The sequence below is a fragment of the Theobroma cacao genome, chromosome 7, assembly GCF_053813885.1.
Source record: "Theobroma cacao isolate CCN51 chromosome 7, ASM5381388v1, whole genome shotgun sequence".
Taxonomy (NCBI): domain Eukaryota; kingdom Viridiplantae; phylum Streptophyta; class Magnoliopsida; order Malvales; family Malvaceae; genus Theobroma; species Theobroma cacao.
The window spans coordinates 2,944,922-2,957,345 of NC_142645.1; the positions used below are offsets into that span (position 1 = coordinate 2,944,922).

A 12,424-nucleotide genomic window follows, 5' to 3' on the forward strand; every position below is an offset into this window, starting at 1 on the left:
TTTTTGATTATGTGAATTGCAGAAATGGGTGTGGCTGTTGTTGTCCTCCTTATAATTTCGTTATGCTTGTCTGTTATCTGCTAAGGCTAGCTATCAGGTAATTTACGAGGAGATTTGATACATAAGTGGACTTCTCTATTGCTGAGCAAAAAAAAAAAAAGTGGACTTGTCTATCTACAATTACCTGATCCTCCTACCCTAGCCATGGCAAAAATTAAGGCCTGTAAACTTCTTCTGGTGACAGGTTTCCAGCTGTAATGACTTGGAATCAGAGTTTAAGGAATGGAAGAGTTTGGAAAATTGGGCTTATGTTTATAGTCAATTGAAAATAAAGAACACTTGCTGATGTAACATCTTTCAAGCTCATTTAAGGCATTATATATGGAAATTGAAAAAGTTTCTCTTCCGAGTTGTAATGCTTCATAATCTAAAATGTGAACCAGAACATATGTATCTGCTGATGAAATCTCTTTCAATGTGTATGAAAGTAAAAAGTAATAAATTGACAGCTCAAGAACAGCTACAATGCAACAAGTTTAACCATAAAAGGAAATGTTTTAACTACTTCTAGGAATGAAAATGATTCCCTGATGGCCTTAATTTGGAAATTTGTTGACCTTTTGCAACAAGGGGACCAAAATATTTTGTATTTTTCTATCGCCATTTGTCATGAAATAATGATAACAATTCAGTAACTGCAGACATATCAAAACGTATAGCAGGAGTTGGGACATTGATATGTTACTATATATATATATGTATGAATTCACAAGGAATTACAAACATAGTTTTGAAAGATCTAGTTTAATTTTCAATTGTTTCCTGTCTAAGACTTCGAACTATAAGTAATTCATTGTATTTACCATGCATCCATATGTTACCATAAGGATCATTTATTCAGTGATACATGTTTTTCAAACTTTTTTTGTTTCTAATAATGAACACTTTCATTTACAATTACAAATAGTTCTTTTGAGCATGATAATTACTTACTTCATGTACATTTGTCTGATCAGGATTGAGAAGATAGTCCGACTTCCTTTCCATCTCAATGGGTGTTGAACCTCCATTTTTCGAGAAATACAAGGCCATCTTGCAGAGATCTGTTGAAAAGGAGAAATTTTCCACGATTGAAGTGTTTGAGGAATTTGAGCTGCCTTTGATTGATCTCAGTAGTTTGATTCTTGGACCATTCGAGAGGCAAAAGTGCATAGAACAGATGGCTGAGGCTGCTAGTGAATGGGGTTCCTTTCAAATTGTGAATCATGGGATTCCTGGAGGGCTGCTGGACAGATTGAAGTATGAGCAGATGAAGGTGTTTCACCTGCCCTTTGACAAGAAGACCGAGAAGAAGTTTTTGAATTTATCAGCCCATAGCTACCGATGGGGGAACCCTCTGGCTACCAGCTTGAGGAACCTTTCTTGGTCAGAAGCCTTGCATATATCCCTCAAAGATATTTCGAGAATGGATGAATGCAACAAGCTCAGGTACCTAGTTATTTATCTGATTTCTTATAGTACATCCACCATAGTCCTTCATTATCTTTACATGAAATTGATAGAACTGGAAAAAGAAAAAGAAAACAACAAGAATTTACCTTATAACATAGTCCTTCATTATCTTCATTATCTTCATTACTTTAGGCTGTTAAACCAACAAGAAAAAGAAAACAGAAAAGGTTATATGGTGCAAACACTAGCTAGAACTAGAAAGACATTATTGGGAACTTAAGGTTACGAATTACACAATGGCCATGATGCGAATTACACTCTCAAACCTTATAACAGTCTTGTAATCTTTTTTTTTGTACTATGATAAGGTTTGAGAGATACTTTCTGATTTTATAAAATTAAGGATGGACAATTCATTTGTATATAAGATTTTTGGTTTTTACTGATTTATCAGTGAGCGCGAATTTACCTTATCATAGTCATATAATTATATGTTGCTTCATATATCTATGGTTGGTCTTATGCTACTACCTACCAAGCATTTCGAAACCCCACCTGTGTTATCGCCCTGGAGGGCAGCCGCCATGGCCTGGTGTGCCTTTAGCCACCAGACCACTGTCACTGTGGCTGTCACCCACAATGTGCTTTTGCTAGTGAAGAGGAGAGCTAAGGCATGCGGTTATTTCTGGAATTCTCCAAAACTTTGGTTTCTTTGCAATCATGTGGATTGAATTGTTAGTACTGATCATTTCAAGAATTCTCCAATGTTTCAGTAAATATATACAAAATTGATACAATGAATCATTCAAGACCTTTTTTTTTTGTTTCGCCATTTTTCAGGTCAACAATACAAGAGTATGCAAGAAAAGCTAATTTACTGGCTCAAACATTAGCTGAACATTTAGCACAAAAATTGGGCATCAAACCAAATTATTTCCAAGAGAACTGCTCGCCAAGCTCGAGTTATCTTCGAATGAACAGATATCCTCCTTGTCCATACTCTTCCAGGATGTTTGGCATTATCCCTCACACTGATACTGATTTCCTCACCATTTTATCCCAAGACCAGGTAGGGGGATTGCAATTCAATAGAGATGGAAGATGGTTTAGTGTTAAACCCAATCCAGAAGCCCTAGTCATCAACATTGGTGACTTATTTCAGGTAATCTATAGTATATAATTACTAATTACAATGACAACATAATAAATATCAAAGATTATTTTCATACTGGATTTTTCATTTGTTATGTAAGTATAGATACGTGAACATTCAACTCAATAATAGATAGGTATGTATATATTTATATTAATCTCCCCTCCACGAATAAAACAGAGATTCCATGTAATGCAGGCATTGAGCAATGGCATTTACAAGAGTATCACTCACCGGGTGGCTGCAAATGAAGAGGTTGAAAGGTACTCTATTGCATACTTCTACTGCCCCACCGACGAAGTTGTAATACAAAGCTGCAGCGAGCCAGCTTTGTACAGAAACTTTAGTTTCAAAGAGTATAGGGAGCAAATCGAAAGGGATGTAAAAGCTACTGGAGACAAAGTAGGGCTTTCTCGGTTTCTTGGGTGAAAGGGAAAAATTTACCATGACAGCTTAGCCACAGTCTTATTATGAAAATAATTGTACTTCCAAGTTTGGCTGCTGCTGTTTTAACATCTTGTGCAACAAGAATCAAAGCATAGATGAATTATTTGAGGGCTTTTAACTTACCCCATTCCATCGCACTTTTACAGTGTGAGAAAATGTACAAGTAAACATTTGCATGCTTGAAGCCTAAAATTATGTTATTCTCTCTCGTAATGTTATTAAAATAATTATAAAAGAGAGATACTTAAAAAACTGTTTAATCTATCGTATAAAAAATTAAAAAAAAAAACGAATAAATTAAATAAATCAACAAACTGATATCTAATTAACATTACTTCAACGAAAAATTGGATCAAACTCACACGTAATTATAAAACTCGAACCTGAAACATCTAATTATAAACATGTATTTTAGATGTGGGTCGGTTTGGTTTTACCACCTGTAACTAAGGGTGGGCTGTAGGAGGAAGTACCATCTCCGAGAGGTAAACGACAATGGTGCATGTGGAGAAGGACAAATTGAAAAGTGGAAGCTCCTGGGAGTTGGCCAAATTGCCAACAGGCCCCGGTTCCTCCCCTCACAGTAGAGACAATACGCTGGCATAGGTTTGTGTAGTTGGCCTCAGGTTATCCGAAAGGAGGAAACATCCCTGATATTCATTATTCACATGTAAATGAGCTTATTATATGCCTAGAATCAACACATTTATGCGAGGAGGTCCATTACCTAGAGTTCATTGCTATGCACGTACTTGCTATACCACCTTCTCTTCCTTGTCTTTCTCCATTGCTTAAGCTAGCTACTAGACACGACATGCTTTGTATTCTGGTTGGTGTTTGCCTTTGGTTCTTCGGTCTTGAATTTTCAATCACATGCAATGATCCTACATCAATCCAACATTACTTTAGTGAATTTGGAGTATTTTAGGTTCAAAATTGTACTTTTTTTTTAAAAAAAAAAGCATGAGTCATTGATTCACCGAAAAAGATTACATGAATATCAATTCAAATCTACTGTCATAGATAAAATCAATCATAAACCCAATGCGATATTGCAATTATATTTCACAATTTTTTTTTTTTTTAAAAAAAAACAAAGTATAAGTCATTGATTGATCGAAAAAGATTACATAAATACCAATTCAAGTCTATTGTCATAGATAAAATCAACTACAGACTCGGTGCGACATTACACTTACATTTCACCTTTTTGTTTTTTTTTAAATAAAAAACATGAGTTATTGATTGACCAAAAAAGTTTACTTAAATACCAATTTAAATCTGTTATAATAGATAAATCAGTCACAAACTCAATGCGACATTACATTTACATTTCAGCATAATCATAAAAAACTCTCGAATACCCAAATTACCTTGTAAAGGGTAGCCAACATTTAATTTCTGAATATAACTTATTTTGAAATGAAAATGATTGAATCTACTCTTAACTTTACTCTCCATTTGCTCTAGTTATCTATTAAAAAGATAGTACTTGCAAAGCCAGTTTTTGGATGAAACAAAACTCTTTATCAATCCTTCCATTATTTTTTTGAGCTGAACCAACTTATCAAAATCTTTTTGGTTTATATAGTAAAAAATCTATGTATTATTGTACCCAAACGGGCTTCGAAATTTTAATTAGTACCCAAATAAATTTTATTCATAACAAAAAATTAATCAATGTAAGATATAATGTTAACTGACCCAATTAACAAAAAACGTGATCAAATGTATCAATCATGTTAGTGGTTTACAATTTGTCACTTAGAAAAAAAATACCAATTGGCATTTAGTCTGATAACGGTTAATTTTTCATTAAGATTAAAAAGATAAAATCAAAGATTAAAGTCTCATTTGGATACCATAAAAAAATTAAAAATTTAATCAAAGAAACAATCATAATATAGAGGTTTTTTTGCTTTAAACAAATCTTGTTCCATTGTTCACCACTCTAACAAAGGTGAGTAATTATTGGCCCAAAAAAAGAAATGGTGAGTTGAAAATGAAAAAAACCCATTTATATTTCCTTAATCCTACATAGTTCTTAGGACAAAGACCATTGTGTTTCTTAATGCAAAGAAAAGTCAGAGAGGGAGAGAGAGAGAAAGAGAGAGTGAGAGAAGCCTTAAATCCTAAGCTAGGTTAATTTGTCCATTAGTTGCCGACTGAGTTACAATAAGTCCCCATTTATTAGTTGTCAAGGGCACAAGCAAGAAAACACACACCCACCTCGCCAAATGAAAATACAAAGAACACTGTAACTTTGTCAAATTAGAGAGACGGAAAAAAGAAGATAAGAAATGGGACTTTCAATCTTTGTTGGTGTTCACTTTTCCCCCATCTCATCTGTTTTCCAACCTTCATGGATACTACACATCTACACGTGCTCTTTCCATTTTTGTTTTTTGATAGTTCCAAAATTGTTTGCGTCCTCATTCATTCATTCATTCCTTCTCTCTTTGCAAAGCTTGTGTGTGCCTTTTCTTATTACAACATTGAACTATATACCCAAACATTTGTTTTCTTACAAAGTACTAAATCATAGTGTTTGTTTATACTTAAAATTGCAACTTGTCAACTTGGGTTTATGATATATGCCTTTTGTTTGTTCAACTAACAAAGATATATTTCTTATTTCTATTCCGAAAAAAGGTGTAACATTTCATATTTAAGTGTTATTAACCCAACACCTTTTTAAAATTGGATCATATTATGAAGAAAATATAAATAGATCCGAGGTGTTAATACTTAATAGTAATGATTAGGAGTTGTATAATTCAATAATCACGTTCCATTTCAACATATGAATGGGATGAATGTCAAAATAAAAAATTCGGTAGTGATCGTTATTACTATAGGAATGTTACATGTTGTTAGTGAATTGCAAATTATAATGTTATTAACATTAAGAAAAAAAGAATGAGAAATTTCATTATTCTAAGATCAAGGTAATTATCAAAAAATTATATATATACCCAACACATTAAGAAGTGGGCTAAAAAACAAGCCAACACTTTGAACCAGTTCTGTGATTATCACTTAGAAGAAGACCCATCAAACACTTTCGTGAAAACATAAAGGCTAATTCATAAAGGCCATTTAAGAAATTTAGTCCAGCTCATTTGTCTTGAGCCTCTTTTTCTTCTTTTTTGGCGCATAAACCAGCCTTTGGGTACAAAAGGCCCAATTGACGCCAACTCCTAGTTTTCCATTTTTTCTACTCTTTTGAGTGAATACATACTACCATACGTTAGTTAAGTTGTGTATAACATATATTATGCCTTTTCTCCCTTTGCAACCCTTCACCGGAAAACATGGCAGATTCTAGTGGAGAATGTTGTAGGTGTTGCTATAGCTTCATCTTCACTCCAAGTCTGACAGCACTTTTCATTTGGCTAAGTCTACGTACCTCCAAGCCTAAATGTTCCATACAAACTTTGTACTTACCATCACTTAATAGAACCTTAAACCTCACAGCCCACCCTAGACAACCGTAACAAAGACAAAGGGATTAAGTATATGATCCTCTGAATGTGACAGTTTATGAGTTTCCAAACAAAAGTCATGTCATGGGTAGTGTTTTTTGATGCTTGGGTTTTACTAGGGTCACAAAAGGCAGGTTACCAGAGCCTGGTCAAGGGTCTGCTAACACGATGGTGACAAGAGATGGTTTTCTCAAAAAAGTGTCTTCAAGAAAATCTGTACACCACAGGAGTATGGATGTTGCATATGTTAGTAAATGTACATCAGTCAATTGGATTGATCAAAGAATATATATTATCATTTAATATATATTTAATTATCTTATTATATGTGATAAAAGTTTTTTTCATGTTTGTACAGTAATAAGAAGTTATTAAGTACTAATTGAATAAAACCCATGAAACATAAAAATCTTGCTAGAGAATTGTAAAGTTATTATAATTATAAAATCATTATGCATCAAAACCATATTCCTAAAATTGTTCCTAGTCATTGTATTGTTAAGACAGAGCATTGACAATGCTCAAAAACTAATACATGTTAAGGCTCTTTGCTTGAAAAAGAAGCAATCGATTTCATAGATTAAAGTACATAAGATACTTAAGGATAACATGTGAGTGTTTGTTAAAGAATCAGTTCATTGAACATGACCTGCTATGAGAACTCCATTTGGTATTCTACTCAAGTGTTTATAGAATCTGTTCTCATATGATAGTTGTATAACTAGTCCTCAAATTTGAGATACCTGGTCATCTTATATGGGAAATAACATGCTTCGATTTCACTCTTACGGGTTTGAAGTCGACCAGATACTTAAATATGGTGTTTTTGGGTATGCCATGAAGCACACAAAGGTAAATGAGTGGTCAATAAAGGATTCATCACCTTAAGAGATATGAGGAGATGTATCTCACTTGTTCTCAATTCTTGAATAACTTATATAAAGTCTTTGGCCAAAGCATTATGAATTTGAGAAAAGTTAATTTCTTAAATTTATAAGGTTAGTCATGAATTATGAGAACTAATATGGAATGTTATAAGTAGACATTGAGCTATGCTTTGTAACATGTTCGGGATATTTGATGAAAAGATCATATTGCATTAAGAGCCTTATCACTAAAGGGCTTTGTCAAATTCTTTAATTAACTCTCTAATATTTTAGTGATCATGATGTATTGTTAGATGTCGCTTATGATCTATAAATATCAATTAATAATCAAATTGATATTTGATTATAATTTATATTTATTGTCAATATGTTAGACGTTGAATAGATCATACACATTAAGTGGCATGATTGAGATTAAATAAAGATAATTAATTAAGTTGGACTTAATTAAAACAAACCAAAATAAAGTGAAAAAATTAATTAAGTTCACAATGACTTAATTGAATAAAAATACAAGTATTGTATCTAGGATTATAACTTAGTTTGGCTATATAAATATGTTATGTTAACCTTCAGTCATTTCATAAAAATGAAAAAGAAAAAATAGTTTTTTTTTTTATCTTACAGAAGTAAGATTCAACAAGAACTTTGGTCTTTTTGTTCTAGAAACAAAACTTGCTAGGATAAATAAAAATCCTACTTTTGAGAAGGTTTTATCTGTCAAAGTGTGGTTTACTGTTAGAGGTTAAACGTTTAAGTGGCTGAAGATTTGACAAATCTTAAAAGACGAAAAAGTAAAGATTTCGAGTATAGGATTTCACACTGATTTGTTTTCTTTTTGAGTTACTTGCTTCATCACAAGTGATTTTTGAATTTAATTGGCTCTTAATTACGATATTTAAAGTAAAGAATGTAATTCTTAAACTTATAAATATTCATAATTAATTTAAAAATTACATAAAAAACACAAATATTGATCATGTGAGATTCGACTATTTCTTTTGTTAAAATCTAATTTTATTTCTTCACTACATTTTATTTTTTCTTTTACGATTAATTTTATATTTAAAAATGAAATCAAATCCCAACAACAGACAATCAGGATGTGACCATCCTCAAGTTGCTTGTACAGTCATTTATGAACATATATTGACGTGTTAAAGGAAGCAAAACCAATCCTTATCAATAATTTACCTCTTACTGATTCTTATCCAATACATTCCCATTTTCTATGTAAAGAAATTATAAAACTATTTTTTATCCTAAGATATTAAAACTATATTGAATTGACATAATGTCAAGTCTTTGTTAAATTATAAAAAGGAGTGTTGAGGTAACGTTGTCCTACATAGGAAACCAAGAACTAGGAGGCAAGAAACTTCGAGTTGGAAAGCTTTGATTATATGTCAAAGACTTATCCAAGTCATGTCAAATATATGTTTGGAGTCCATCCAATCTATCCATGGCTATGGCTTGACTGACAGAAATTAGCTGGCTGCGAAGCCTTTGCAAGGCCGGGGCCAGCCATCCATTATGTTTATTGGGGTGAGGGGCTCGGCCAAGGTTACATTTATCACGTGAAGTTCATGCAAAGCAGGCTAGGCAAGTGTTGGGTGCCACGTGAGTTTGGGGCAAATGCCGGCAGCCATGAACTAGACCCCCTGGTTTTTTCTTAGGCTATGATTTTTTTGGCATTGTATATATGGTATAGCTCCAATTTGATCTCATTTCCCAAAGTTTTGAGTAAATAATATGTATGGGGTCAATTCTTCTGAGTGGGAAAACATGTATGGATGATGATTTATTTGCATAAATTCTTCTCTTTCTTAACTTTTCAAAAATCTTTAGTCGACAAGAAAGGAAATAACACAATCCTTAATTGTTTCTGCTTTTGGATAAAAAAGAGACTGATTGATTCAAAACTAGCCAATCCCACTTTGTTTTTGTCATCTCACTCTAGGGCAAATCAACCCTCCATTATCAAAATAATTTTAGGATATAAAGTGACATTAACTAGACAAAAGAGAGATTGAACAGTTTTATTGATACGAAAGTTTGGTGGAAGATAGAGAAGAGAAGCAGCTATATATATATATCCTTAATTTATTAAACTTGCTTATATAATTATTTTTTTAAAATCTAAACCCATGTTTTAACTTTCATGGACATTAGCTTATTGTTTCCTACTAACATATTTTTTAAAGATTTAAGTTGTTCAAGTTGGGGTTGCTCTATTTAGCCCAAATTAGAACAATTTGGGCTGCACTTAAGTAATTGGGCTCCCTCAATTAGATATTTAACTAGGGTAATGTAGGGTTCTCTCTGTCTCCCAACACCTTTTTGTTTGTAAACTCTTGGCTCTTTTACTTTTTTTTCCACCCAAGATGGTCTCCGCGCCTAACAAACCAATGCTCCACTTCATATTCTATCTGTCAATGGAATAAGGTTTCTATCAATTCTTTCACAATCTATCTGTTTGGTCCAACATCCATTCTCCATCATCAATGTATAGTACCAATGAAAAAAAATCAGCCCAATACTTTGTTTTAAACTCTCATTTCTTTCTTTTTTTTCTTCTTTTTCATTTGAAAGACTCCTCAACCACTTTGTTTAATTGGGAACAAGTATCTCCCTTAGCTCTAAAACTATTCGTCAACTTTATGAGTTATGGCTATAGTTTGATTCAAATAAAGAAAGCGAGGAAATGAAATTTTGAATGAAAATAAGGGAAAAAAGTATAAATAAATAAATAAATAAAAACCCTATGATCATTCTTTATAAGGCATATTTTATAATATTAGCTAACAATTGGTTATATATATAAATGTTGATTTACGTATATATGTTGTCATGGACGATCCAACTGCAAACTTGATATAATACTACAGTTTTTCTTCAACTACATCATTACCCAACGAAACTATGACATTTGAAAGTACTCTCTTTACAATAACACAATTAGGAATTTATGAAATTAACTAGTACTATAATAAAAATATGCCATAAGGGGCAAGTGCTCTTTTTTCCCCTTTTTGGTCAAGGAGAATTATGTTATGTGTGGACATGCTACATTTAACTTTTGGTATAGAAGTACATACTACATTATATGGGATATATTCATTATTAATACCTCTTGGTTTTCTTAATTACTTATAGTAGTATTTAATTAAAAAATAATTAATCAATTTAATGTCAGCATCCAAATTAATTTTGTAAAGTCATTTCCACCTCAAAAAGGGGGTTGTGGATATGGTTGTAGGAAAATCAAATGTTGGATATCTTAGACACACACACACACACACTTCTTCTTCATTTGGTAGGCAGTCACACATGCACATGTGTAAAAGATTGAAAAAAAAAAAAACATATTTTAACTTATGCATATGTTTTTTTTGTTTCCTCCTTTTCCATCTTTGCTTTCATTATTGGTGAGGAAACCATTATATGTGAACTCAACTCACACAACTTGCATTGCTCAATCTTAACTTCTTTTTTCTTTCAAATTAAGCTTAGAACAATTGGGGATTAATTAAAAAATATCTCAATTACCATGATGAAATAATTGTTGTAATCTTGATTTTCATTAGTATTTTAAGGGATGTAATTAATTTCTTGTACTTACTACAAACTTAAGAATTCAAGAGGGTTCATTCTCTTTGTTCTTTTCTCGTTTAGGTTCCGTTTTATTGATATTTTTATTATTTTATTTATCTTTTTACATTTTGAAAATTAAGTTATATATATATATATATATATATATATATATATATAAGCAAAAAGTAAAAAAAATGTCATACATGATTAAATAATGACAAATAATCAAAGTGTAATACCAATTATAATATAATTAATATATATTAAAGTACAATCATACATTATGTTATTTAGAAAAATTATGTGTTTTATCGATAATTTTTCATATTCTTGGTATTTGCTTTTGTATCCAAATAAACAGACTTTACTTTCTCATTTTTGCTTCTTAATTTATTTTCGGGAGTAAAAAGCAACTAATAAAAGCATCAATTAAATAAAATCTTAATCTTCTCAATTTTATAAAAAATTTTCAAATTATATTAATTTTACATAACAATGGACGTTAAAAGAATACGATATAATTAAATGGTAAAGATTTCAAATTTCTTATAATGATAATACCAGTTCTATCAATTATAAGTAATTTAACTCCATAGAACCTTATGAAAAGAACTTAATTATCAAATTGGTCTCCTTAATACCACAATTAAACAGAATACTTTTGTTTAAGACAATTATATATTAATCACACATTTCAATTAAATTGTCTCGCGTCAAAAGATAGATCACACTTTGTTTGCATGGCGAGAAATGTTATGGCACAAAACCCTAGGAGCCAATCATAAGGATATTAAGATTCTTGTTATTTTACATTAATTATTAAGTATAATGATGTGATCTAGTAGGCCAATATGGGGTCAGCTTCTATACTTTGAAGCGATTGGCCAATGAGTGAAGGGTGATACCAAAGCTCTAAGCACAAATTAGATAAAGATTTTTTAGGTAAAGTTTGTAAGATTATTCTCTCATAAAAATAATTAAATTAAAATATTACAGATATTTCAAATCAATGAAAATTTTATTAAAATTTTTAATAAAAATATTTATTTAATTAAAGTGTCAAAATTTATTTAAAATTTTTATATTTGATACGGAAATAACGCTTTGCGATCTATGAATTTGAAAATTTTTCGATCGTAGCTTTTATTTAATCATTTTGAAAGAGAAATTCAACAAACCTTGTGTTGTTCTTATCCTCAAACTTGATAGAAAAGACAACCTCTTTCCAAATTTTTGCAGATAAGAGACTCTTTTTCAAGGCTTTGAAAACATTGCAGGACATTATAAGAGCTATAAAATCATTGGACTTTTCAAAAGAACATGTGAAGTTGAAACCCTATATAACTAAAAATCTCACTCCCCTCTTTCATAACTTGTTTAGACGCGTGTTCTATGCTTCAGCCATA

General features: G+C 31.5%; 1 protein-coding gene across 1 annotated transcript; it reads left to right on the forward strand.

Moving 5' to 3' along the window:
• The first annotated feature begins 1,051 nt into the window (after window positions 1–1,051).
• On the forward strand, window positions 1,052–3,169 carry LOC18593657 (gibberellin 2-beta-dioxygenase 8-like). The gene is made up of 3 exons (XM_018124476.2): window positions 1,052–1,488; window positions 2,293–2,614; window positions 2,804–3,169. Exons 1-3 carry the CDS (start codon window positions 1,052–1,054, stop codon window positions 3,032–3,034), a joined length of 990 nt encoding a protein of 329 aa, XP_017979965.2. The 3' UTR covers window positions 3,035–3,169.
• Window positions 3,170–12,424: the final 9,255 nt, after the last annotated feature.